We start from the raw sequence: 21,910 nt of genomic DNA, 5'->3' as shown, positions 1-21,910 counted from the left end.
TAAGCACAATTTTTCTTAGCTTTTAAATCCAACAATGAAAGAAGAGCTTTATCTGTTGAACTTCAGTCTGCTATAGTTCAAACATAAGAACTTCTCCAAACAGTGTTGTGATCTAGGCTTCCTAAGTCATTAAAACACACGAGTAGTCCCAAAAACCTCTTTTATTGCAACAGCTGTGAATTACGTTCATTCACAGCTGAGTCCCAATTAGTTGCAAAAAGTCCTTCGGGAGAAGTCCTTCCGGATAATCATCAACCTTTATCTCCCTTGACACGCTGCCAAAGACCTACTTGGCAAAGCCACGCGGAGTCCAGAATCAAACAGAGATGCCGACTGGGAACAGAATTAACAACATTGCTTTCCTGCAAAGGGCCCACTTGCCTTTGCTTCTCTTTTAAGCCTTATGGGAGGGGCCAATCATCTCCAGGCCTTACTCCTGAGTCATCTCTTTAGCTTTAACTGTTCTTGCCTTCTGGCAGCTCTGTGCATGCGTGCACGAGGAACAGGCTCCTCCTATTCCTCTGCCTCTCTGATGTCCGACTCTGGAGGCTCTGGAGTCTGCACATAACTCCCAGATGGCCCTGACCCCATCTCTACCTCTGACGCAGAGCCCTCGTCCGAGCCTTCCCCAGACTCCAGGACTGGCCCATGTTCCTCCCCAGCCTCCTCACTGTCCGATTCCACTGCCAGCTCCGCAGGCTGCTGGTGGACCGCAACAAACAGTGGATAAAGGGATATTGTAATAATAAGGGCCGTGAATCCTCAATTAGTTTGATATCTTTGCTTAGTGATCATAATTGGGATTGGAAACTCCATCGCTAAGCAAAGTCGGTAAGCAAAGCATCACATAATGATGACCAACTTATAACCTCACTGTAGACTGTAGGTCATTAAAATCAACTTGCAATTTTACTGCAGTCTTCATTGACACTGCTTGACAGAAGCTGGTTCTGAAGTGTGGGAATCACATGGCCACAGGATGCTACAACATATCATAAATGGCTACCATTTGAGAAGTGCCTGAAGATGATCACATGAGCCCAGGGATTCTGTGATTGTCATAAATATGAGGACTGGTTGTGAAGTTACTTTTTAAGCACCATCATGACTTCAGTCACTAAACAGGGCAGTCATTAAGCAACATACACCTGTATCTAAAATGCTTATATGGGTAGAATGACACTAACTGCAGCTAAGGAAAGTTTTATTCCAAGTCCACCTAAGGCATTAAGTAAATTTGATTTTTAGAAAAGAACACATTTACATGTCCATACCAAGCTCACTTAAAAACATCTGGATTAGTACAGAGACTTTCCATTGCTGTAACTAAATGCCTTATTTATTCTAGAGTCATCAGAAAGATTCCTTATGCCTGGTCAAATCATTTGCATGCTAATATAAATTTATATCTCACTCTTCATCCATGGATTCAAACTGATACATATACAATTTTCTTCAGATCCCCCTGCCCCAACCATGGTAGGAACAAGCTCGGCTAATACGATGATGGATGTGTGTGTGTGTGTGTGTGTGTGTGTGTGTGTATGTATGTGTATGTTTTGAATAGAAGTGCAGTCTTAGCCATAGTCCTTTATGGGGTAATACATCTACTGCATCTTATTCACTTATTTTGTAAATAAAAGCAATATTTAAGGTATTTTATATAGTTTTTAATAATATTTAGTTTAGTTATAAACTAAATATTTCACATACAGATAATCCTTGACTTATGACCCCAATCGAGCCCAAAATTTATGTTGCTAAGTGAGACATTTGTTAAGTGAGTTTTGCCCCATTTCTAGTCACAATTGTTAAGTGGATCACTGCAATTAAGTTAGTAACATGGTTGTTTGGTGAATTTGGCTTCCCCATTGACTTTGCTTCTTAGAAGTTCGCAAAAGCTGTTCGCATGACCCCAGGACACTGCAACTGTCATAAATATGAACAAGAATTTCGATCACATGACCATGGGGGGGGGGGGATGCTGCAAAAGTCGTTAGTATGAAAAATGGTCATAAGCCACTTTTTTCAGTGCCCCTGTAACTTTGAATGGTCATGAAATGAACTGTTGTAAGTCAAGGACTATCTGTGTATTTGTTGCAGGTCAACCTGAACAACTTGACGTGCTCCTTTCTTGGCTGCTGGCCGTATGGTATATATTCCCTTTCATACACTGTATGTTGAATGTCGTGAAAATCATTAGATTTTATTCACGGTGATGGTCATTTTATATACAAATACCTCAGTGGTGAAATCCAATTTTTTTTACTACCGGTTCTGTGGGCGTGGCTTGGTGGGCATGGCAGGGGAAAGATACTGCAAAATCCTCATTCCCTCCCCACTCTGGGGCCAGCCAGAGGCGGTGTTTGCTGGTTCTCTGAACTACTCAAAATTTCCACTACCAGTTCTCCAGAACCTGTTGGATTTTATCCCTGAAATGCCTTGAGTTCCAAAAAGTGGCATAAAATACAATAATAAAAGAAAAGGCAGATGTAGGTCAAGGGAAGAAAGAGACATGGGAAGGTAAAGCCTGTAAAATTAAACTAATGAATCCAGTGGTGAAATCCAAATTTTTTTACTACTGGTTCTGTGGGCGTGGCTTGATGGGCATGGTGTGGCTTGGTGGGCATGGCAGGGGAAGGATGCTGCAAAATCTCCATTCCCACTCCACTCCAGAGGAAGGATACTGCAAAATCCCCATTCCCTCCCCACTCGGGGGGGCCAGCCAGAAGTGGTATTTGCCAGTTCTCTGAACTACTCAAAATTTCCGCTACCGGTTTTCCAGAACCTGCTGGATTTTACCCCTGAATGAGTCTAAACTTCGAAATCTGGCAAGGCTGGATTCCATTTGCGGGTGTTTGTTGATTGCGCCTGCTCTCCATTCAGGAAATAAGGTAAGGCGGAATGTGCTTCTCCGAGGGGCATTACGGTAGCTGAGCTCCCGTCTCGGCGGCTAGCTCCTCCGCATTGTGTTTCCTATCCCGGGCAGGTAGGGGAGGCTGGGAAGAGGAGCCGCATCGTTGGGGGCCTTGGGTGGGTGGGAGGCAGCCCCTCTAGGGAAGAAGAAGAAGAAGAAGGCAGGCGGACTTTTGCCGTTTGCTGCTGCAATCCCGGGACGGGGCAGATTTCGCCTGGCGACCTGGCGCTGCTCCCTCAGCTCCCTGGAACTTTTGCCAGGCATTGGCGCTGCCTGCTCGGATGACGCGGCCAACTCATCCCGGGTTGAATGCCGGCCGCTTCCAGCACCCCTAGAAGGAAGGGGAACCCAAGGACGGCGACGGGGAGGAAGGAAAGGTCCGGGTTATACCCGGCAATAAGCACCGCTGGAAGGGGAGAAGCCCCGCTTGTGATGAGGAGCCCGCAGGGAGACTTCGGAGCCGAGAGATCGGCCGAGGCCCTCGGAGAGGCTCCGATTTATAAGGGTGCTGCCTGCGGAACTCCCGCCCACACGCCCCGAGCTTCTGGGAGGGACTCTCTGCCAGGCCGAGCCTTCAGCTCAAAAGCCCAGCTGGAAGGTTGGGGAAAGGAGCGCCCGCTTCCAGCTGCCGAGACAGATCCAGCCTCTCGCTTTACCGCCCCTTTCCCGGGAGATGGAGGTTCCGGGTAGCGGCGCGGAGCTCCCCCTGCCTCCGGACCTGAAGGATTTGGAGATGAAACTCGGGCAGAAACCTCCGGACGGGCTGATCCGATGGCTGCGGGGGGACCCCACGGCTCACCTGCTTCGAAACAGCCCGAACCGGGGGCCGCGCCACGGGCTGGGGGAGAAGATCAAGGCTCTGAAGCTGGAACTGGTGAGTCACGGGAAACCCCCCCCCCCCACTCTTTCCGCGCGGAAATATAGGATGCCCCCTTTGCACCCCACTTTCCACCCCCCCTTTTTTTTGTTGCTTCTGGAAGGGAGAAAAGGTAAAGATCTCCCTCCTCATTCATTCCCCTTTGCTTTCCATTCCAAACAGCGCCGTGGCCTTCCTGTGCTAGGAACAGCTGATTTGGCATAAAAGAATCCCTCACTATGAATGGGTGGATTTTGGCTTCTGTAACACAAGTAGTTTTCTTTGAGTTTTCTTTCCCAATCTACCACAAATGCCTTGCTTTTTAGATGAAGCAAACTGAGCCCCACTGGCTGGGTGACAGATTTTTGTTGTTGAGTGAATTTAGGATTTTCCTCCAGACACCTTCCCCTGATGGTCCCTGCTGAACCTGATCATTAATGCCCAGCCTGGAGCCTTTAGCCCTGCTCTCTTGTCTTTTACTTGTTGGTTCCCAGAACAAACTTCTCAGTCCAGTTTGCCTACCTTTCTATAGGCTAGCAATTTATTGGATGCCTCCCTATTTCCCAGTTCCTAATCCCAAACACTGCCTCTCCATCCCCATCTGATGGTGGGCAACTCTAACAAACATTTGTCCCATTTGTTTCAGCTCAGCTTCCTTTCCAGCATTCAAAATCAAATTAATCATCAGATTTTGGATACGACAGGCACTTCCACTCTTGGCTGGAAATGAAGAATTCTTCAGTGCTAGATGCTTGCTCTATTATCTGTTATTGATTACTTATGTTAGTATAGCTTTAAAAGTTCACTCTGTTCTCTAGCTCTCAATCTATACTGTTTAATGCTTAATCCATTATATATCTGATTGTGAGGCTACCATTTCCCAGCCCAGCCCACTTCAAATGCCAGATTGAAATTGAAATATGTGGTGCCCAATTTCAGATGCTAGAGACATTTGACCAAATCTGGTTTCAAAGTTAAGAAGGTGTGTCTCTGAAAGTCTGCACAGTTCTAGTGATGCAGTTGGCTTTTCAATGGGATTCTGCAAAATATTCCATTGAAGTAATAAGGGATCAGATCTTCTCTTCAGTTTAATGGGCACCCACGCGTGCACAGACATATGCACATGCAAATACACACAAACAAAGTATTACATACTTGGTGTTCTTGATTAGCCCAATTCAAATAAAAGCATGAAAATGGATCGACTGGACCTAAGAAACATTCAGTGTGCTTGAAGTAATTATAAAATGATTTTAGCATGTCCAGCTTGAATTTATTTGGCACCTGGAACTAAACAGGCACTAGGTAAGATCCAATCCAGTTCAATTCTAAGTAGCATCCATATCTTGTCCTTTAAGATTTTTTCCTCAGTTGTAAAACAACTCTGAATATGGAAATAGTTTGTTATTCTGTTTGAGATTTTTTAAACTTCTCAGGTTAGTCTATTGCCCTGATTGCCTTTCATCTGAGTACTAATCAAGTCCAAACCTGCTTAACTGTTTTGAGGATCAGCTAAGCAGGGTAGCAGCTCAAGTTATTATGATGATGATTGTTTTTAATCATGCAAATTGCATCATGGCAGATTTATTATAATTGAACCTTAGGGCAAGGGAGATTCAAATAGGAGAATGTATACATTTCTTAGAGCCAGTTTGGTGTAGTGGTTGAGGCATCAAGTTAGAAATCTTGAGATTATGAGTTCTAGTCCATCATTAGGCAGACAATGGCAAACCACTTCTGGTAATCCTTGGCAAGAAAACTTCAAGGACTTGTCCAGGGTGGCTCCAAGAATTGGTCATGGAAAGGGGAAAAAAATACATTTATTAATTTGTTTTATTACCAGCCACAGTCAAATGATTCTCAGAGGCTTACAGGTTCATCTAGTACATACAAAATATCCATAATATAACATTATTAGCAAACATTAACTTTGAAAAAATGCATCTGTAGTAAAATAATTTTTAAAAATAATAGCCACAAAACAGATATACACGTTTCTCTTTTTTATTTTCATTTCACTGCTTCTACTTTTAACATGTAAGCCATCCAGAGGTGTCTGGAAGTTGAGCAAGCTCTAAATCCAATGAAATCAATAATTCAAATAACTTTGCAGTGTGTCATCCAAGTGTGATTTACATTGCAGCCCATTTATATGAGAGCAAATCCCTCTGAACTTGGATTTATTTATTTCTGAGTCAATATATACAGGATTGTGTTGTTAATCTATTGAGATATCCATAAAAATGGAAAATATTAATTTAGGAACCAAATATCCCAATCAGCATTGTAATAAGCAGCTGGGCCTCAACACTAATCGAATCCCCATTTTTAAAACGATCTTTCATATGAAACTTGGCATTTAAGTATTACTTTTCCATCTCAACACAAAATAGAGAATGAGAGAAAATGATTTTGTCCCAAGATTGTTTCTCCAGGCAGAAAACAGAATGCAATGTAACAGGCCTCCCTTCTCCACATACAAGGCTGGCTGTTTGCCTGAGGGAGACATCTGCTCCCCAGCATGAAAATACTCATAAGTTTTCTTAGCAAGAGAGTGTTGTTTTGATTTTTCAAACTGAGGGTATTTTCATCCGTCATACAATTTGTTTCCATCACGAACTTCTTCATTTACGAGGATGCTGAGAAACGTGGAAGGAAAACAGTTGGGATGGATTAAGTTACAGGCTGCACTGCCATAAATGGCTGATTTAGGAGATTGATTTTCACGTGGTGAATCAGACTGTTTTCACTGTACATGCAAAAACAGAACCACATGTCCTAGGATTGCCAGCAGAGCAAGTCTAACTTAATTGCCTCCAATTACTTGATCTGGCGCAAAGTTCTATGTCCATCTTGGAGCCAAGCAGGTAGTCCTCAACTTACAACAGTTCATTTAGCGACCGTTTAAAGTTACAACATCACTGAAAAAAGAGACATGGCCGTTTTTCACCCTTAAAACCGTTGCAGCATCCCCGTGGTCACATGATCAAAATTTGGACGCTTGCCAACGGACTCGTATTTATGACGGTTGTGGTATCCAGGGGTGATGGGATCATCTTGTGCAACCTTCTGACAAGCAAAGTCAATGGGGAAACCAGTTTCACTTAACAACCGTATTACTAATTTACCAACTGCAGTGATTTACTTAACAACTGTGGCAAGAAAAGTCATAAAATGAGTCAAAGTTCACTTAACAAATATTTTCACTTAGCAACACTTATTGGGCTTTCACTTATTGGGCTCAGTTGAGATTTGGGCTCAATTATAATTGAGAATTATAATTCTCAATCTGAGAATTATATCTTAATTATAAATCCAGGAAAGATAGTTTTATTACTGGATATTGTCGTCAAAATGATTTAGGCAAAAGTAGCATTGAACTGCTCCTTCCTGGGAAGGCCATTATTTCCTGGGAGGTCGCTTTCCTACTGAGGCTGGTACAGTTAATTCTCCCTGACCCTCTGGCTTTCAAAAGGTGCCTTCTTAACCAAGATGTAAAGGAGAAGAATTAAGAAAAACTCCTACTTCCTGCTCCAGCCAGTGTGAGCTGGCCATGCATGCTTTTTCCAAAGTTTGTGCCCCTGATGTGCTAGAATAGAGTGTGAGCTCTCTAAATGCCAGCCAGCATGGCCAACAGATAAAATGTCAAAATGTAACTTGAGGTGAGGGTAATTCATCCTGTTGGATATCACTTTGCACCAACTGATACAGAGAAGTATGTGTAATGTGTTTTGAAGTTCTTCTTATCTGGTTTGGGACACTTGCTCCATGCCTCAGCACGTAGTTGTTCCTGCTAATCTGGTCTGTACTTGGAAGTCCAGTTATTATTTGGGAAATATCAGAGCTTCAGGCTAGACTGGGAAGCTGAAAAACACCCTTGAAGGAAACATTGGCACACCATTTCCATATTGTTTCCAAGACAATTTCATGGATGAACATTACTCAAAGATTGTATCTTTTTTCTGAGTAAAAATGTCCTAGAAAATATATTCAGTGAAATACACGAGGAAGCCTTTCTGAGGGTGGCATCTAGATTTCAAAATCCCTTTATGAAAGCTTTTTGAAAGTTCGTGAAACAGATCTTTATCTTTGGTGGGAATACATTTGATCTGGATTGAAAATTGTTGCATCGTTTCATTTAATGTTTAACTTTCTCTATGCTTTTAATTGGCATTTTCTTTTGGTTGTATTCTGTAATTTTCTGCTGCTCTTCTGAATCGTTTATTATCAAAGTAAATTTAATTCACTGGTTTGGTGTTTTGTTTGTTAGCTACCTACTGGTTTACATGCTTTAAATGCAATGTTATGTGATGAAACTAAATAAACACAGAGTAAAGTACTAGGATTATAATTCTTAAGTGACTAAAAGAACTATTTGTAACTTAAGCAAGCCTGGGCTAGAAGAAAATAAAATCATAGGATCATTTTCATGAACTTTGTTGTGGGAATGGGATTCTTCGTAGGGTCTATATTTTAAATTTTCTGGGTCAGATGTGTAGAAAACAAAATGTAAAGATCCATGGCCCATTTTATTAACTGCATTCAGTTAAGCTTTCTTTATCATCCCTCTTTTCATTGGAGAGTGCTGTAATTCAGTATGGATATTCTTTTGATTGATGTCTGGGCGGCCTTGGCACATAAATCTCAAATAATCACTATACTATTGGAATTCTGTAGCATCGTTTTAGTTCAAAAGTATGACTGCAATGTGCACAATATGCCCATCAAGGTAGAGATTATTTTCTATATTCTGAGGAAGTAATTAAATTATAATGAAAACTTTTGAGAGTCTAATCAGGAAGGTCCTGAGGGACTTTAAAAGAATCATGTAATGCACTGTAATATAGTGCACTCTATCTATAGCTGCAATATTAGCTCCAACATAGAGTTAAAATGTTAGACCGGTATTTCTCAACCTCAGCAAATTAAGGTACATGGAATTCTGGGAGTTGAAGTCCATGCATCTTAAAGTTGCTGAGGTTGAGAAACCATGTATTAGATAAAGACCAGAGATTTGGGCTAATTTTTACGGCTTTCCCCTCTACTTTTCTCCTGTTTTGGAGAAAATGGGAGGAGAAAATGTTGTAATTGTGATCGCAAAGTACAAAGGATTTGTAATTGAATTTTAACATTCATATGCCATCCTTTACAATAAAACCAAGTTTTTCCAGATGGATTGTTGTGATACATAATAACCACAAGATTAAAAGAGAAACCCTCAGAGTAATAATTCAAATGCACAAAAAGTGACACATTAATTAATGTAGAATAAAAGCATCAGCCAGAAGATTTAAAAATGTCTATGCAGTAGATATATTTATAAATTACAAAGGCCTGGGAGAATAAAAATCATTTTGCCTGAGACTGAACAGACAATACAATCGGTGTGTAAGGCATCTTTCACTGGAGGGAGTCAAGGGTCCATCTATCTATTTTAACACTTATTTATTAATAGATTTATAGGTAGTCCTCAACCTACCACCACAGTTGAGCCCAAAATTTCTGATGCTAAGCAAGACACTGGTTAATGAGTTGACAACTTTTCTTGCCACAGTTGTTAAGTGAATCACTGGTGGGTTAAAAATACAGTTGTTAAATGAACCTCGCTTTCCTATTGACTTTGCCTGTTTAAAAAAAAAAAAATCACGAAAGATGATCACATGACCCCATGCCACCGTCAAAAATACATACCAGTTGCCAAGTTTCTGAATTTTGATCACATAACCACGGGAGTGCTGCAATACTCATAAGCGTGAAAAATGGTCAAAGTCACTTTTTTCAGCACTGTTCCAACTCTGAACAGTCACTAAATGAATGGATTTGTAGGTCGAGGATTATCTGTATATCTGACCTTTATTTTGTGCAGTTTATATAATGCTCTGCTTCCTGTTTTCCTCTCAGCAACAAGGCAAGTTGTGGGCTGTGAGACAGGGACTAGTCCACAATCATCCAACTGGCTTTCATGCCTTGATAGGACTAAAACTTTGTTTTCTAGGCCAGCACTTTAACTATTAGCTCTATTACTGAAGAGACCCATTTCAGATCAGTAGCTGCATCTCCCATTGGAAAGATCCTTATTATTGTAGCAAATCTTCTTCATCTGGGATGTGTAGGCTGTGGATAAGGCACCTATTTTTATTTTTTTTTAATTTGATTTATATGCCGCCCTTCTCCGGAGACTCAGGGCGGCTTACAATGCGTTAAGCAATAGCCTTCATTCTTTTGTATATTTTATACAAAGTCAGCTTATTGCCCCCACGAACTGGGTCCTCATTTCACCTACCTTAGAAAGGATGGAAGGCTGAATCAACCTTGAGCCTTGGAGAGATTCGAACCAGCAGAAATTGCAGGCAGCTGTGTTAATAACAGGGTGCATTAACCACTGTACCATCAAGGCTCTGTACCTATTCTTTATAAGGCTGCTTAATATAGAATGGATAAGCATTAATAAGTAATGGATGGAAACTAATCAAAGAGAGAAGCAACCTAGAAATAAGGAGAAATTTCCTGACAGAACAATTAATCAGTGGAACAACTTGCCTCCAGAAGTTGTGAATGCTCCAACACTGGACGTTTTTAGGAAGAGATTGGACAACCATTTGTCTGCAATGGTATAGGGTTTCCTGCCTGAGTAGTGGGTTGGACTAGAAGACCTCCAAGGTCCCTTCCAACTCTCCTATTCCTATTCCTATTCCTATTCCTATTCCTATTCCTATTCCTATTCCTATTCCTATTCCTACTCCTACTCCTACTCCTACTCCTACTCCTACTCTACTCTACTCTACTCATACGTTCCTTGTCGTATGAGTACCCTTCCATAAATTCTTGATATTTAAGGTTGAAATAATACATATTTAAAAATAAAGCCTTTTTGCTTTGAAAACAAATTTAACCCTATAAAAAGGAACCATTGAAAAAGTCAGCAGTTGTCCAATGAAATGAATCCTGTGATTCATTCTTGAAGCATTCTATAGAGTTAATCTCATTTCCAAAGTGGGAGTATTTTCAGAGGAATTTGTGTTCCTCATTAACCTGAGGTGGATTTATGAGCATGGTTAATCAACCACACCTCACTCTTAATGAGTCATCTTCCTACTTTGCCTTTCCAGATGTTTTGCACTATAATTCACAGGAACCTCAGGTAATATGACCTACAGTTGGATATATTGGATGTGTTTTTGACTGGGTATCTGTTCTAGCTGATGTACCATTAAAATATATTGCTAAGTTTATAAGGTTTAGATAGGCATACTGACATTACCAACAAATATAGGTGCTGTTGGCACTGTATTTTCTTTGAATTTTTTATCAATAAAGAGCTTGTTTTGAAAGCTACAAATAACAATTAAGATGGAATTCAGAGTCTTTCCTCTTCCCTTCCCTCCAAGTTATCCATCCAGTTTCAGATAAAACAATTCATTCCATTCTTTGGGAATTGCTGCAACATGTTAGTCACAGCTCTTGAACAAACACCAGGTGTTTGCTTTTGTTCAAAAATAGGACTATAGCGTATAGCCTTGTGCAACTGGATTCATGTCCTATTTGTTCTCAAGTCTTTTCCTGATGTTTTGAAAGGGCTTTTGGACAACTATTTCCGTAGATACAATTCCTCCATTTGTTCATTCTACTTTCTAAGGTCAAATTGCCCAACTAAAATGTAGAGATTATTAATTATGAATACTAATCTGCTACTTTGAAATATTCAATTCAAAGACAACTATGGAGAATTATCAAAGGAAAATAAGTGTAAATCAGTTCCTTTAAAAACACAGTGAGGACCATTCCACCTCAATAAAACCAGGTCAAGATCCTGGATAGAATCTGATTCTTCCCATTCCTTCCTTTATATTAACCAATGGTGCTGAATTAGTTGCTTTGGTTTCAAGATAAAGAAGTGGCAAATGCAGAATATATCAAGCTGGAATTATTTTCACATTACAATCACTATCCCAAAGATTGTTTCTCAAGTGGCAACTGGACTTTCTTGTTTTTCTCTTCTCATCCAAGAAACTTGAAGCAAAATGTCTTCAAAGAAAAAACCAGAAAATCCAGTTGCCTCTTGAAAAAGCACTCTTTTGAGACAACCATGACCTGGATAACTGAGAATCTCCATAGACAATTACAATCATTATTGGAAATACTAATGTGAGATGATTGTAAACAGCCATATTTTGCATGTGATAAATTGTCATTTAGGTCAAAAATTCTATAAACATAATGTTTATAGGTAAAGATCCCTCTATATCATGCTTTGCTGGAATAATCTATGAAGCCACCCTCAACCTGTGTCTTCTAGTGTTCCCGCTTTCCATGGGTTGCTCTTCACCTATAGGCAAAGACATTCCTTTTGGTTAATTTTTAAGCATGTATTTTTGGAACTGTTCCCCTCTGTCCATGGTGCTCACATCTGTCATCTGCTAGTTCAACATTATCTAGTCCAGCTGGAATCATTTACCAATACTGTTTTCTTTGAATCACGGCTAATAAATCAAGCTTCTCTAAACAAGTTTTGTGCTAGCTTTTCAAGAACTTTGCCTCTCTTCTGCCCTTTGTGACTGCATCTCCTATTCTTGCAGGGCAACATTCAAGAGTAAACAGACCGAACACTTTGGCAGCTCCAATTTGCTTGACGTTGATTCGTATAGCCAAGCAGCTGTTTCACAATCAAATAATGTTGGATTATTCTCTTTGTTAGGGAGCTGTTTGCCATTGCTACTCGGTACATACAAACTTTAAATCTTTACCATGTCACTGCTCAGCACAGAAGCTTGTAGTAATTGGGGGAAATGCCAGATTCTGAAAAATAAACCGGTAGAGACAGATGGTGTCTTTCATACGGTTTCATATCCTAGGGCCTTATACGGCTAGTTGTATTAATGAATTTGCCTGTGGAGGTAAAATTGCAAGAAGACCTAATGGCAAATCCAGTAGTAAAAAAGATTAAAACATAACATTTTTAATGACTGGAAATGCCTTCTCCTTGTTGATTCATTGATTCAGCCTTTCCTAGCTTGGTGCCTCTACAAGTGTTGGTGCTTCCAAAATTTGTCCTTAGTTTACATTTTTTTACTGTACTAGAGTGGATAGAAGCAGGGGTGAAATGCTCCCAGTTCAGACTGGATCGCCCGATCCGGTAGCGATGGTGGCAGGTGGTTTGGAGAACCAATAGCAAAAATCCCTGCCCCCCCCACATGCCCAGCTGAGCCGCGCAATCATCAGAGGCTTTTTTTTTTACTTTTAAAAGCATTTTTTCTACAACCTCTTCGGCGGAAAAAATGCTTTTAAAAGTAAAAAAAAAGCTTCTGATGATCGCGCAGCTCAGCTGGGATCGTCAGAGGCTTTTAAAAGCATTTTTTCTAAAACCTCTTCGGCCAAAGAGATTGTAGAAAAAAAAATGCCTTGAGTTGCCTGATCGTCAAAGGTTTTTAAAAGCGTTTTTTTCTGCAACCTCTTAAGGTTGCAGAAAAAATGCTTTTAAAAGTAAAAAAAAAAAAAGTTGGCCACGCCCACCCAGTCACATTACACCCCCCCATCAAGCCACACCCCCAGAACCGGTAGTAACAAATTTTACATTTCACCACTGGATAGAAGTCTGGAATTCCTTCTATTTTGCCACATGTGATAGACATTTCCAAACTAGTGTTGGATTTTAATTGGGCATCAATTAAAACACAGCATATCTGGTAGCATCTAATGGGAAAATTGGAGTTTTCATCCTAAATTTCCCAGAAGATTACAAAACCCAAGTGCAATGGTCCAAACATATTACATTATAAATCATACAAGAATATTTACATTAGAATAGGATGTACATTATCCCAGTGCCAATTACTAGGTGGTAGTAGAAAATCTGCTGATTTCATGTCCCTACTGGACAATTTATCATGAGGATGGAATTTTCCATATCATGAGTGAGTATACTTTTGATTTTGAAGATAATGTATTTTCATGGCTCATGGCTTCACCACACATACTGTAGTTTTTAAATATTTCAAAGTTCAAAATATTTATGCATAATTTAGTAGTTGTGCAATTCCATAATGGTAAATGTTTAGGGCTTTTTTTTTCAGAGAATGAGGAAATAAATTCTAGTTTTGCTCAAGAGGAGACCTATGACTAACTATATAGTTTCGCATTTATGTACATGACTGCCACTATCAATTTATTCTATTATTCTTTCTCCCATTATTCAACATTTTGTGGAAATATATATCACTGACATCAGGATTAGGGAACCTTGGGTATACAGGTAGTCCTGACATATGATCATAATTGAGCCCAAAATTTATGTTGCCAAGTGAGAAATTTGTTAAGTGAGTTTAGCCCCATTTTATGACTTTTCTTGCCACAGTTGTTAAGTGAATAACTGCAGTTGTTAAGTTAGGAACACATTTGTTAAGTGAATCTGGTTTCCCCATTGACTTTGCTTGTCAGGTCACAAAAGGGGATCACATTACCCTGGGATACTGCAAGCACCATAACTATGAATCAGTTGTCAAACATCTGTATGTAAATCACATGACCATGGAAATGCTATAATGGTCATACCTGTGAAAAAGGTAATAAGTGCTGTTGTAGCTTTGAATGGTCACTAAATGAACTGTTATAAGTTTAAATCAAGGATTACCTGTATTAAGCAGTTTATTTTAGCAATGGCCAAGACTACCAACAGATTCTTCCTTTTTCTCTCATTGACACACAATCCTTTCCATTTCACTCAACTCAGTGGGTGTATTCATGTGTATTGGAGAAGGATCATTAATATGTTGCCTTAGAATGAGTGTGGTATTGTTTGGCATATGAAAACACCCTGAGCCAACTTAGATGTGAAAAATTGTTCCTTAGATATGTTTGTGGTTAGTGTGCTTTGCATTGAGAAATATTGGGCCTTTAACTATTATAATAATCTACAGAATGGGTGCCAAATTCGCCACGTCACATTGCCGTCACATGACGTTTCATGACTTTTTCCCATTCGTGGAACTGGGATGGGCATGGCCTGCATGTAATGTATCTGGCCCGTGGGCCGCCAGTTTGATACCCCTGGTCTACAGTAATTCCAATTTACCTTGAAGATCTTCCATCCAGCATATGATCTGATTATATCTTCTTCTTTCATCCACAGGCCTATCTAAGAGCAATAGATATCAAAATCCTCCATCAACTGGTAGCTGTGAATGATGGAATAGAAGCTGTCAAGTGGTTTCTTGAGGAAAAAGGGATGCTGACCAGCCACTGTAGCAGCCTTACCAGCAGTCAGTACAGCTTGGTAGAAAGTCAAGATACATCCCGACGAGGCAGCTGGAATAGTCTTCAAGATCCCAATGACAAACTGGATAGTATATCTATTGGTAGTTATTTGGACACACTAGCTGATGATATGGATGAATATGGACAAAGTTCTTCTGTGGAACCCATAATGTCACCTACCTTAGGTAGACCTCTGGGCAGAAGTGAATTAGAAAGATCAAAGGCAGATCTAGAGAGAGTCTTTCTTGCAAAGATGGACAAAGAGCAAGACAAAAGCAAAACGTATCCTGAATGGGCCTCTAGTTTAGTTAAAAGCCAAAGTTTTAACAAGCCAAGTGCACCGGTCCAACTGTCACCACCAATGGCTAATGGAATCTTGGGTAGACAAGTCCCTAAGCTAGTGCAGAGCCTTGAAGAGAAATTTACCTCTGCAGCTGCTGAGCAACCAAGCAAAGAGAATGTAGCAGTAAAGGCCTCCAGGAAGAGCAAAATGGATTCAGAAAATTGCAAGCTCGATAACAGGAAGCACCTGGAATATGATGGCCAATGGCAGTGGGCTGAGTCTCAAGAAGATGTGACATTTTTGTAGCATCCATGACTGGCTGTTTGGATTAACATAAAGAGATTCCAGACTTTATGCACTAGTCTTTTTGCACCTTGGACTGCAAGCTGTGCTCTCGTTGTCTGAATGTCTTTTGGTTAGACCAGAACGGTTGAGACATATTTGGTGATGGACAGAACATAAGTACATTAGCCAGATGGCATTCATCTTCTAAGATCTTAAGCCTTTTCCAAGAATGAGGGCATATAAAAATACTGTACACCTTTATTTGAAAGCCTTTGGCCTACCAATGCTGCACTTTTGTGCCACAGTTCTAGTTTCTATGTGAGTGGAGGTGGGTGTAGACTCATAAGCTGGACTTTCAGCTTTTGGCAAAGCTGTTCACTTGAGTAGCACTCAATCCTACTGCATGTAACTAATACTCCCCTAGGAATAACTGATTTTTTTTTTTTAATGAAAGAAGCCAGAGAAAATCTTTGATACTATAATCCTTTTAATCCATGTTCTTATTGTTATTATTATTATTATTAATGTCATAGGAAATACTGCTTCTTCATTTGCTTGATATTTGAGTTACCTCTTAGGTTTAGGAAAGGAATGTAGAAATTCTGCAGAGAAGCCCACACATCCATTTACTACACTCAACCAAACTGAATATGTCCTTCATTCTGGTAACCATGAGAACCAGCCTTCCACCTGAACCTGAAACTGAGCAAAATGGTGGGGGAGTCTGTTGGCTTAATGAATCTTGAAAATCCTTGAAGGGCCGAGGCTTAAGCATTGTGCTGCACTTTTAAATGACTGCAAGTAACACAAAAGTGCAGCAAATATATAGGGATAAGGGATAACCTCTCACACACTTTTCCGTTAGGCTTGAGAAATAACAGAGATTTTTGTGGTATACTTTGGAGGCAAATTAGGTGCTTTGGGTAAGCCTTTGCCTCTTAAGTTGGAAGCCGGGATGGAAAAAGGAATCACTGGTGACCTTGCATTAGACTATAAAAGAGCCCTGACTGGTTGTTTCCTATAACCATAATATCGGCAAACCAACATTCATGGGACCCAAGCCAAAATAGCTGTATGTGCATTCAAATTTTGAGTTTCAATGTCATAGTTTTAAATGGCAGCTCTACGCTGGCTTTAAATATATATATAAAAATAAATTTATAACGAACTGAGGTATAATAATCTCATTTTGCTCAATATATCTCTCCCCAGGTTAAAGTCATAGCTCCGGAAAAAGTAATAGAATTGCTGGGTGAAATTCCCTCATTTGGAAGCTCATATTATTTTGCTCTGTTTCTCAGTCAGACTTTCTGCCCATAAAAAAGATACCAGAGGGAATAGGAAAACATGGAAGGTTTATGCATAACTTTCCTTTCTTAATAAATTCCAGTGAATTTGTTGTGATTTTGTAATAAAATATTCATCTGGAAGCAATCTTTGTTAGGATTACAAGGTAATTCTAATTTTGATGGAGATAATATTGCTTGTGTGTGATGGATTAACAAGATTATACAGACCATGTTTCATCTCTTTTCTTATGTGTCCATGTGTGTATTTTGAGGGGGGGGAGTGGGGGAGGGGAAATCAAGTTTTTTTATTTATTTACTTAGAATTAAGACTCGGTCCAGGAGAATACTGAAAAAGTCTTAAAATGTGTGCCTTTTATATCAGTTTATCGCAGATCAGAAGAAGGTAAATGAGGAAAATACAATACAAAGAATATTGTGGCTCAAGAAACAGTTGCTCCACTTTCTTTTAATTGGCCCATAAAATACAATGAATTTATGATACACTAACGGCCATGCTATAAACTTTGTTCACAATTAAAGTTGCAATTAAAGTGTTTAGGGAAGGGAAAGAAAGGAATGCTCACTAGAACTGTAATGAGGAGTCACATGCTGTGGTTTTAAATACTTCCAGTTCCACCCAAAGATGCTTTTTCAGGAGACAACTGGATTTTCTTGTTTTTTCTTTTGAAGACGTTTTGATTCTCACCCAAAAAGCTTCTTCAGCTCTGACTGAATGGTGGAATGGAAGGATTTATATTCCTGACAGACAGCTGGTCATTTCTATTTTTTTATAGAGTCCTTGAGGCCACTTGGAGGTTTATCTGTGTCCTCAGCAGGGGTGAAATGCTCCCGGTGCGGACCGGATTGCCTGATCCGATAGCGATGGTGGCGGGTGGTTCGGAGAACCGGTAGCAAAAATCCCTGCCCTCCCCACGCCCAGCTGAGCTGCACGATCATCAGAAGCTTTTTTTTTTTTTTACTAAAGAGGTTGTAAAAAAATGCTTTTAAAAGGCTCTGACGATCCCAGCTGAGTTGCCTGATCGTCAGAGACTTTTTTTTCTTTTAAAAGCATTTTTTTTTGCTTTTAAAAGAAAAAAAAGCCTCTGGCGATCAGGCAACTCAGCTAGGATCGTCAGAGCCTTTGAAAAGCATTTTTTTTACAACCTCTTCAGCCAAAGAGGTTGTAGAAAAAATGCTTTTAAAAGAAAAAAGAAAGTTGCCCATGCCCACCCAGTCACATTACCCCCCACTCCACCAAGCCACGCCCACAGAACTGGTAGCAACAAATTTTACATTTCACCACTGGTCCTCAGGGTCACTTGAGTGTTGCAAATGGGTGTGGAGCCTTCTTGGCTGCAGGATGCTTTCTGCCCTGTGCCCCTTCACTGTTGAAGATGGGCACAGGCTGTTGTGGATGAGTCTGTCCTGATTGCATCTCAAACTGAGATTCCACCTCACCCAAAGCTATTACAGGTTGTTTAAAAATTATTCAACCTTTTTTCAAGCTAGAAACATCCTTTGTGAATGTGCAGTTTACATCTAATCTGATCCTGTTCTCTGACTTTTCTATACATTCCTTTTCTGAGTTGTTCTACACAGCAATGGCTTGATGTCAGCTAAGTAACTTCATTGGAAATTTGTGTCATGAGCAGTGCAAAAATGGCTGCCATAGGATGCCATACCGCTAAATGGAGCACAAATATCTCCAGAGCAGAAGAAAATAAAAACCTCAATGATTTAAGCAAGAGAATGATAAACATGATGAAGGGAAAGACAAAAGAATTTACATTTTCAAGGTAGTATATTAAGAAGAAAGAACTGAAGGAAAAGAATATAACCATGTTATATGGGAACAGAACATCAGTTGTGCTGAACTGTCTCAAATCATAGCATGCAGCTTTCTGGGAACAGTGCATGTTTTGTGTTTCGGAAGCATAACAATGCTGATCTATTTTCCCTTTTTTAGAAAAAAATGTCCACATGATAGCATTAAATGCAGAATATTTCACTATTTTAGCCCAGGGAAAATTCTCCATTTGAATCAAACATGGAACAATAAAATTTGTAATTGATGTAGCTCTTTCTTAGGTGTGTAAAAAATTACTTTCCCTTTGTTGCTGCAGAAATAATCTTTTTTGAGATTTATCCTTTAAAAATCACATATGAAAGAGAGAGGGGGAGGGGGAGTGTTTGGGCATAATGAAAATAATATCAGACAAAAACTTCCAATCTTAATGTCTGCTATTTTATACGTACATGATCAGTGGCAGCCTGAAAACACTTTAGTCTGAAAATACTAATGGAATTATATGGCATTTCTTTTTCCTTTTGGTGCAAAATGTCATAAAAGGTAAATTGATGCTGTGTTGAATTTTCATGAACTTCCACTTTCATTGCAAGCGTTCTTGCCATGTGGGATACAAAATATTTATTAATAAAGGCTGAACTTTAAATCTTGTGCACTTTGAAATCTCGGTTTACAATTGTCGTTTCCCAATCTGCTTTCGTGTCTGTAAGGAGTTTTTCTGAGCAATGAGTTACTTCCCTTCATTTATATTTTGCCTGCTAGCTCCTTTCCGTCCCAATCCAGTTGTCAGTTATCTTTGCAAAAGACCAGATTTAGCAGATAGGATTGAAATGCTCAAACCTAGACCTTGCCTTGCCTTGACATTGCATAGCTTTCAGTGTGATACTTCTTCAGATTTGCATCTATTACAAATTTTCATCTATATATTACGCTCCACGATTTACAATGCTATCACTTTTATGGGTTTGTTTGGCCACTTTTATTATTCTGAGAAGTTTTGACCATTTATGGGACCAAATAGGAACTGCTATTTCTGGAATGGATGTTACAAGGTTTGAAGAACATTTAAGTGATTTCACATGGAGAGGGATCAGATACACCCAACTGGTCAGTCTCCACCCATGTGGTTGAGTGCTAAAATATAGCTTCAGTTCCCAAGAAGTTATTATTCATGGCTAAATAACTACCTTACACCTACATTTAAAGGCTTTCCATGTTAAGACTGCGAATCCTATGGGGAAAGTAAGTGTCAAAATTTTAGAAAAACTACCGTATTTTTCGGAGTATAAGATGCACCTTTTTCCCCCAAAAAAGAGGGTGAAAATCTGGGTGCATCTTATACTCCAAATGTAGCCCCACCCAGCTTCTCAAACAGAGGTTTCAGAGGCTGAAAAAAGCATCAGAAACGAAGCTTCAGAAAAGAAGCCCCCAAACAGAGCTTCAGAAAAGAAGCCCCCCAAACAGAGCTTCAGAGGCTTTTTTTTTTTTCTAAAGCTCTGTTTCGGAGGCTTTCAGAGGCAAGAAAAAAACAGTTTCAGAAGTTTCAGAGGCAGATTTTTTTTTTTAAAAAAAGCAAGGCACAGAGCTGACAACCAAGGAACCTGTTGCTAAAATTCACCTCTGGGAACAGCTGATTGGGGGTATTCTGGGAGGCTGATCCACCTGCCAATCAGCTTTTTTCTTATTTTCCTACCCAAAATCTAAGGTACGTCTTATACTCTGGTGCATCTTATACTCCGAAAAATACAGTAATTGTAAATTCATTCTGGGAATGAACTCTCTCTGATGTTTTTCACTCCTGTTTTTTATCAGTACTGTGTGGGCATATCTGATGAACTATCTAGCAAGCACAAGGAACAATATGCTAATAGTGGTTAAGTTCACACATGGAACTAAATTATAATTAATTTGAGTTACTGTTTTCTAACAAAGTCCTGGTTCACAAGAACTTCTAAATCCCAAATGAAATAAACCAATTATGGCTTAACTAGGGGTGAAAGGCTACCAGTTCGGGCCGGTTCACTCGAACCGGCAGTAAAAAAAAAAGTTCCGATGATCAGCTGAGCAACGTGGGATCGTCAGAACTTCTTCTTCTTCTTTTTTTTTTTTACTTTTTAAGCATTTTTTAAACTAATGATTCGGGCAAACAGGTAGTAAAAAAATGCTTTAAAAAAGTAAAAAAAAAAGGCTTGGATGATTGAGCAGCACAGCTGTGATCGTCCAAGCCTCTTTTGTTTACTTTTTAAAAGCATTTTTTTAATTACCTATTCACTCAAACCTGTAGTAAAAAAAATGCTTTAAAAAGGTTAAAAAAAGGTTCCCAAGATCACAGCTGTGGCGCACAATCTTGGGAACCTTTTAAAAAACTTTTTAAAAGCAGTTTTTACTACCAGTTTGGGCAAGTAGGTAATAAAAAAATGCTTTAAAAAAGTTTTTAAAAAAGGTTCTGATGATCGCGTGGGCACAGCTATGATCGTCGGAACCTTTTTTTGACTTTTTAAAAGCATTTTTTACTACCTATTTTCCCGAACCGGTAGTAAAAAAATTCTGTATTCAGAATTACAGAATAAAAGAGTTGGAAGGGACTTTGGAAGTCTTCTAGTCCAACCCCCTGCTTAAGCAGGAGACCCTATACCCGTGATGGCGAACCTATGGCATGCGTGCCACAGGTGGCACACGGAGCCATATCGGTGGGCACATGAGCTCAGCTCCGGCGTGCCAGCTGATTTTCAGGCCTTCTGGTCCCCCTGAATGTTGTCAAACAGGCCGTTTCCGGCCTCCAAAGGGCCTCGGGGGGGAGGCCATTTTTGCCCTTCCCAGGTTCCTAGAAAGGCTCTGGAGCCTGAGGAGGGTGAAAAACGGGCCTACTGGGCCCACCATGCCATCGTGTGTGAAAAGCGGGGGAAGCGCGGGGGAAGCGCACACATGCGTTGGACGGGGCACATAGAAATGGGTGTGGGCATGTGCGTGCATGACCCCCCGCGCTCCCCCCACTTTTGGCACGCGATGGCAAAAAGGTTAACCATCACTGCCCTATACGATTCCAGACAAATGGCTGTCCAATCTCTTCTTAAAAACCTCCAGTGATGAAGCACCCACAATGTCTAGAGCAATGATGGCGAACCTTTTTGGTACCAAGTGCCCAAACTGGAACATGCGTGTACCGGAGCCCTGGAAACTCAAAGACCAGCTGGCTGGTGCATGCATGTGCAACTGGCCAACT

General features: G+C 40.1%; 1 protein-coding gene across 1 annotated transcript; it reads left to right on the top strand.

Moving 5' to 3' along the window:
- The first annotated feature begins 3,276 nt into the window (after window positions 1-3,276).
- Window positions 3,277-17,079, top strand: LURAP1 (leucine rich adaptor protein 1). Its single transcript, XM_070939592.1, has 2 exons — window positions 3,277-3,791; window positions 14,899-17,079. Exons 1-2 carry the CDS (start codon window positions 3,591-3,593, stop codon window positions 15,610-15,612), a joined length of 915 nt encoding a protein of 304 aa, XP_070795693.1. The 5' UTR covers window positions 3,277-3,590; the 3' UTR covers window positions 15,613-17,079.
- Window positions 17,080-21,910: the final 4,831 nt, after the last annotated feature.

Source organism: Pituophis catenifer, unplaced genomic scaffold, assembly GCF_029215685.1.
Source record: "Pituophis catenifer annectens isolate HBS135680 unplaced genomic scaffold, rPitCat1.0.hap2 SCAF_3, whole genome shotgun sequence".
NCBI classification, from domain to species: Eukaryota; Metazoa; Chordata; class Lepidosauria; order Squamata; family Colubridae; genus Pituophis; species Pituophis catenifer.
This window is presented reverse-complemented; position numbering and strand designations above follow the sequence as displayed.

Bases quoted from the DNA above. Each gene is read 5' to 3' on its own strand.
- LURAP1 (XM_070939592.1), top strand. From the start codon at position 3,591: ATGGAGGTTCCGGGTAGCGGCGCGGAGCTCCCCCTGCCTCCGGACCTG. The intron at 3,792-14,898 runs GTGAGTCACGGG...TTTCATCCACAG, and splicing joins AGGCTCTGAAGCTGGAACTG to GCCTATCTAAGAGCAATAGA.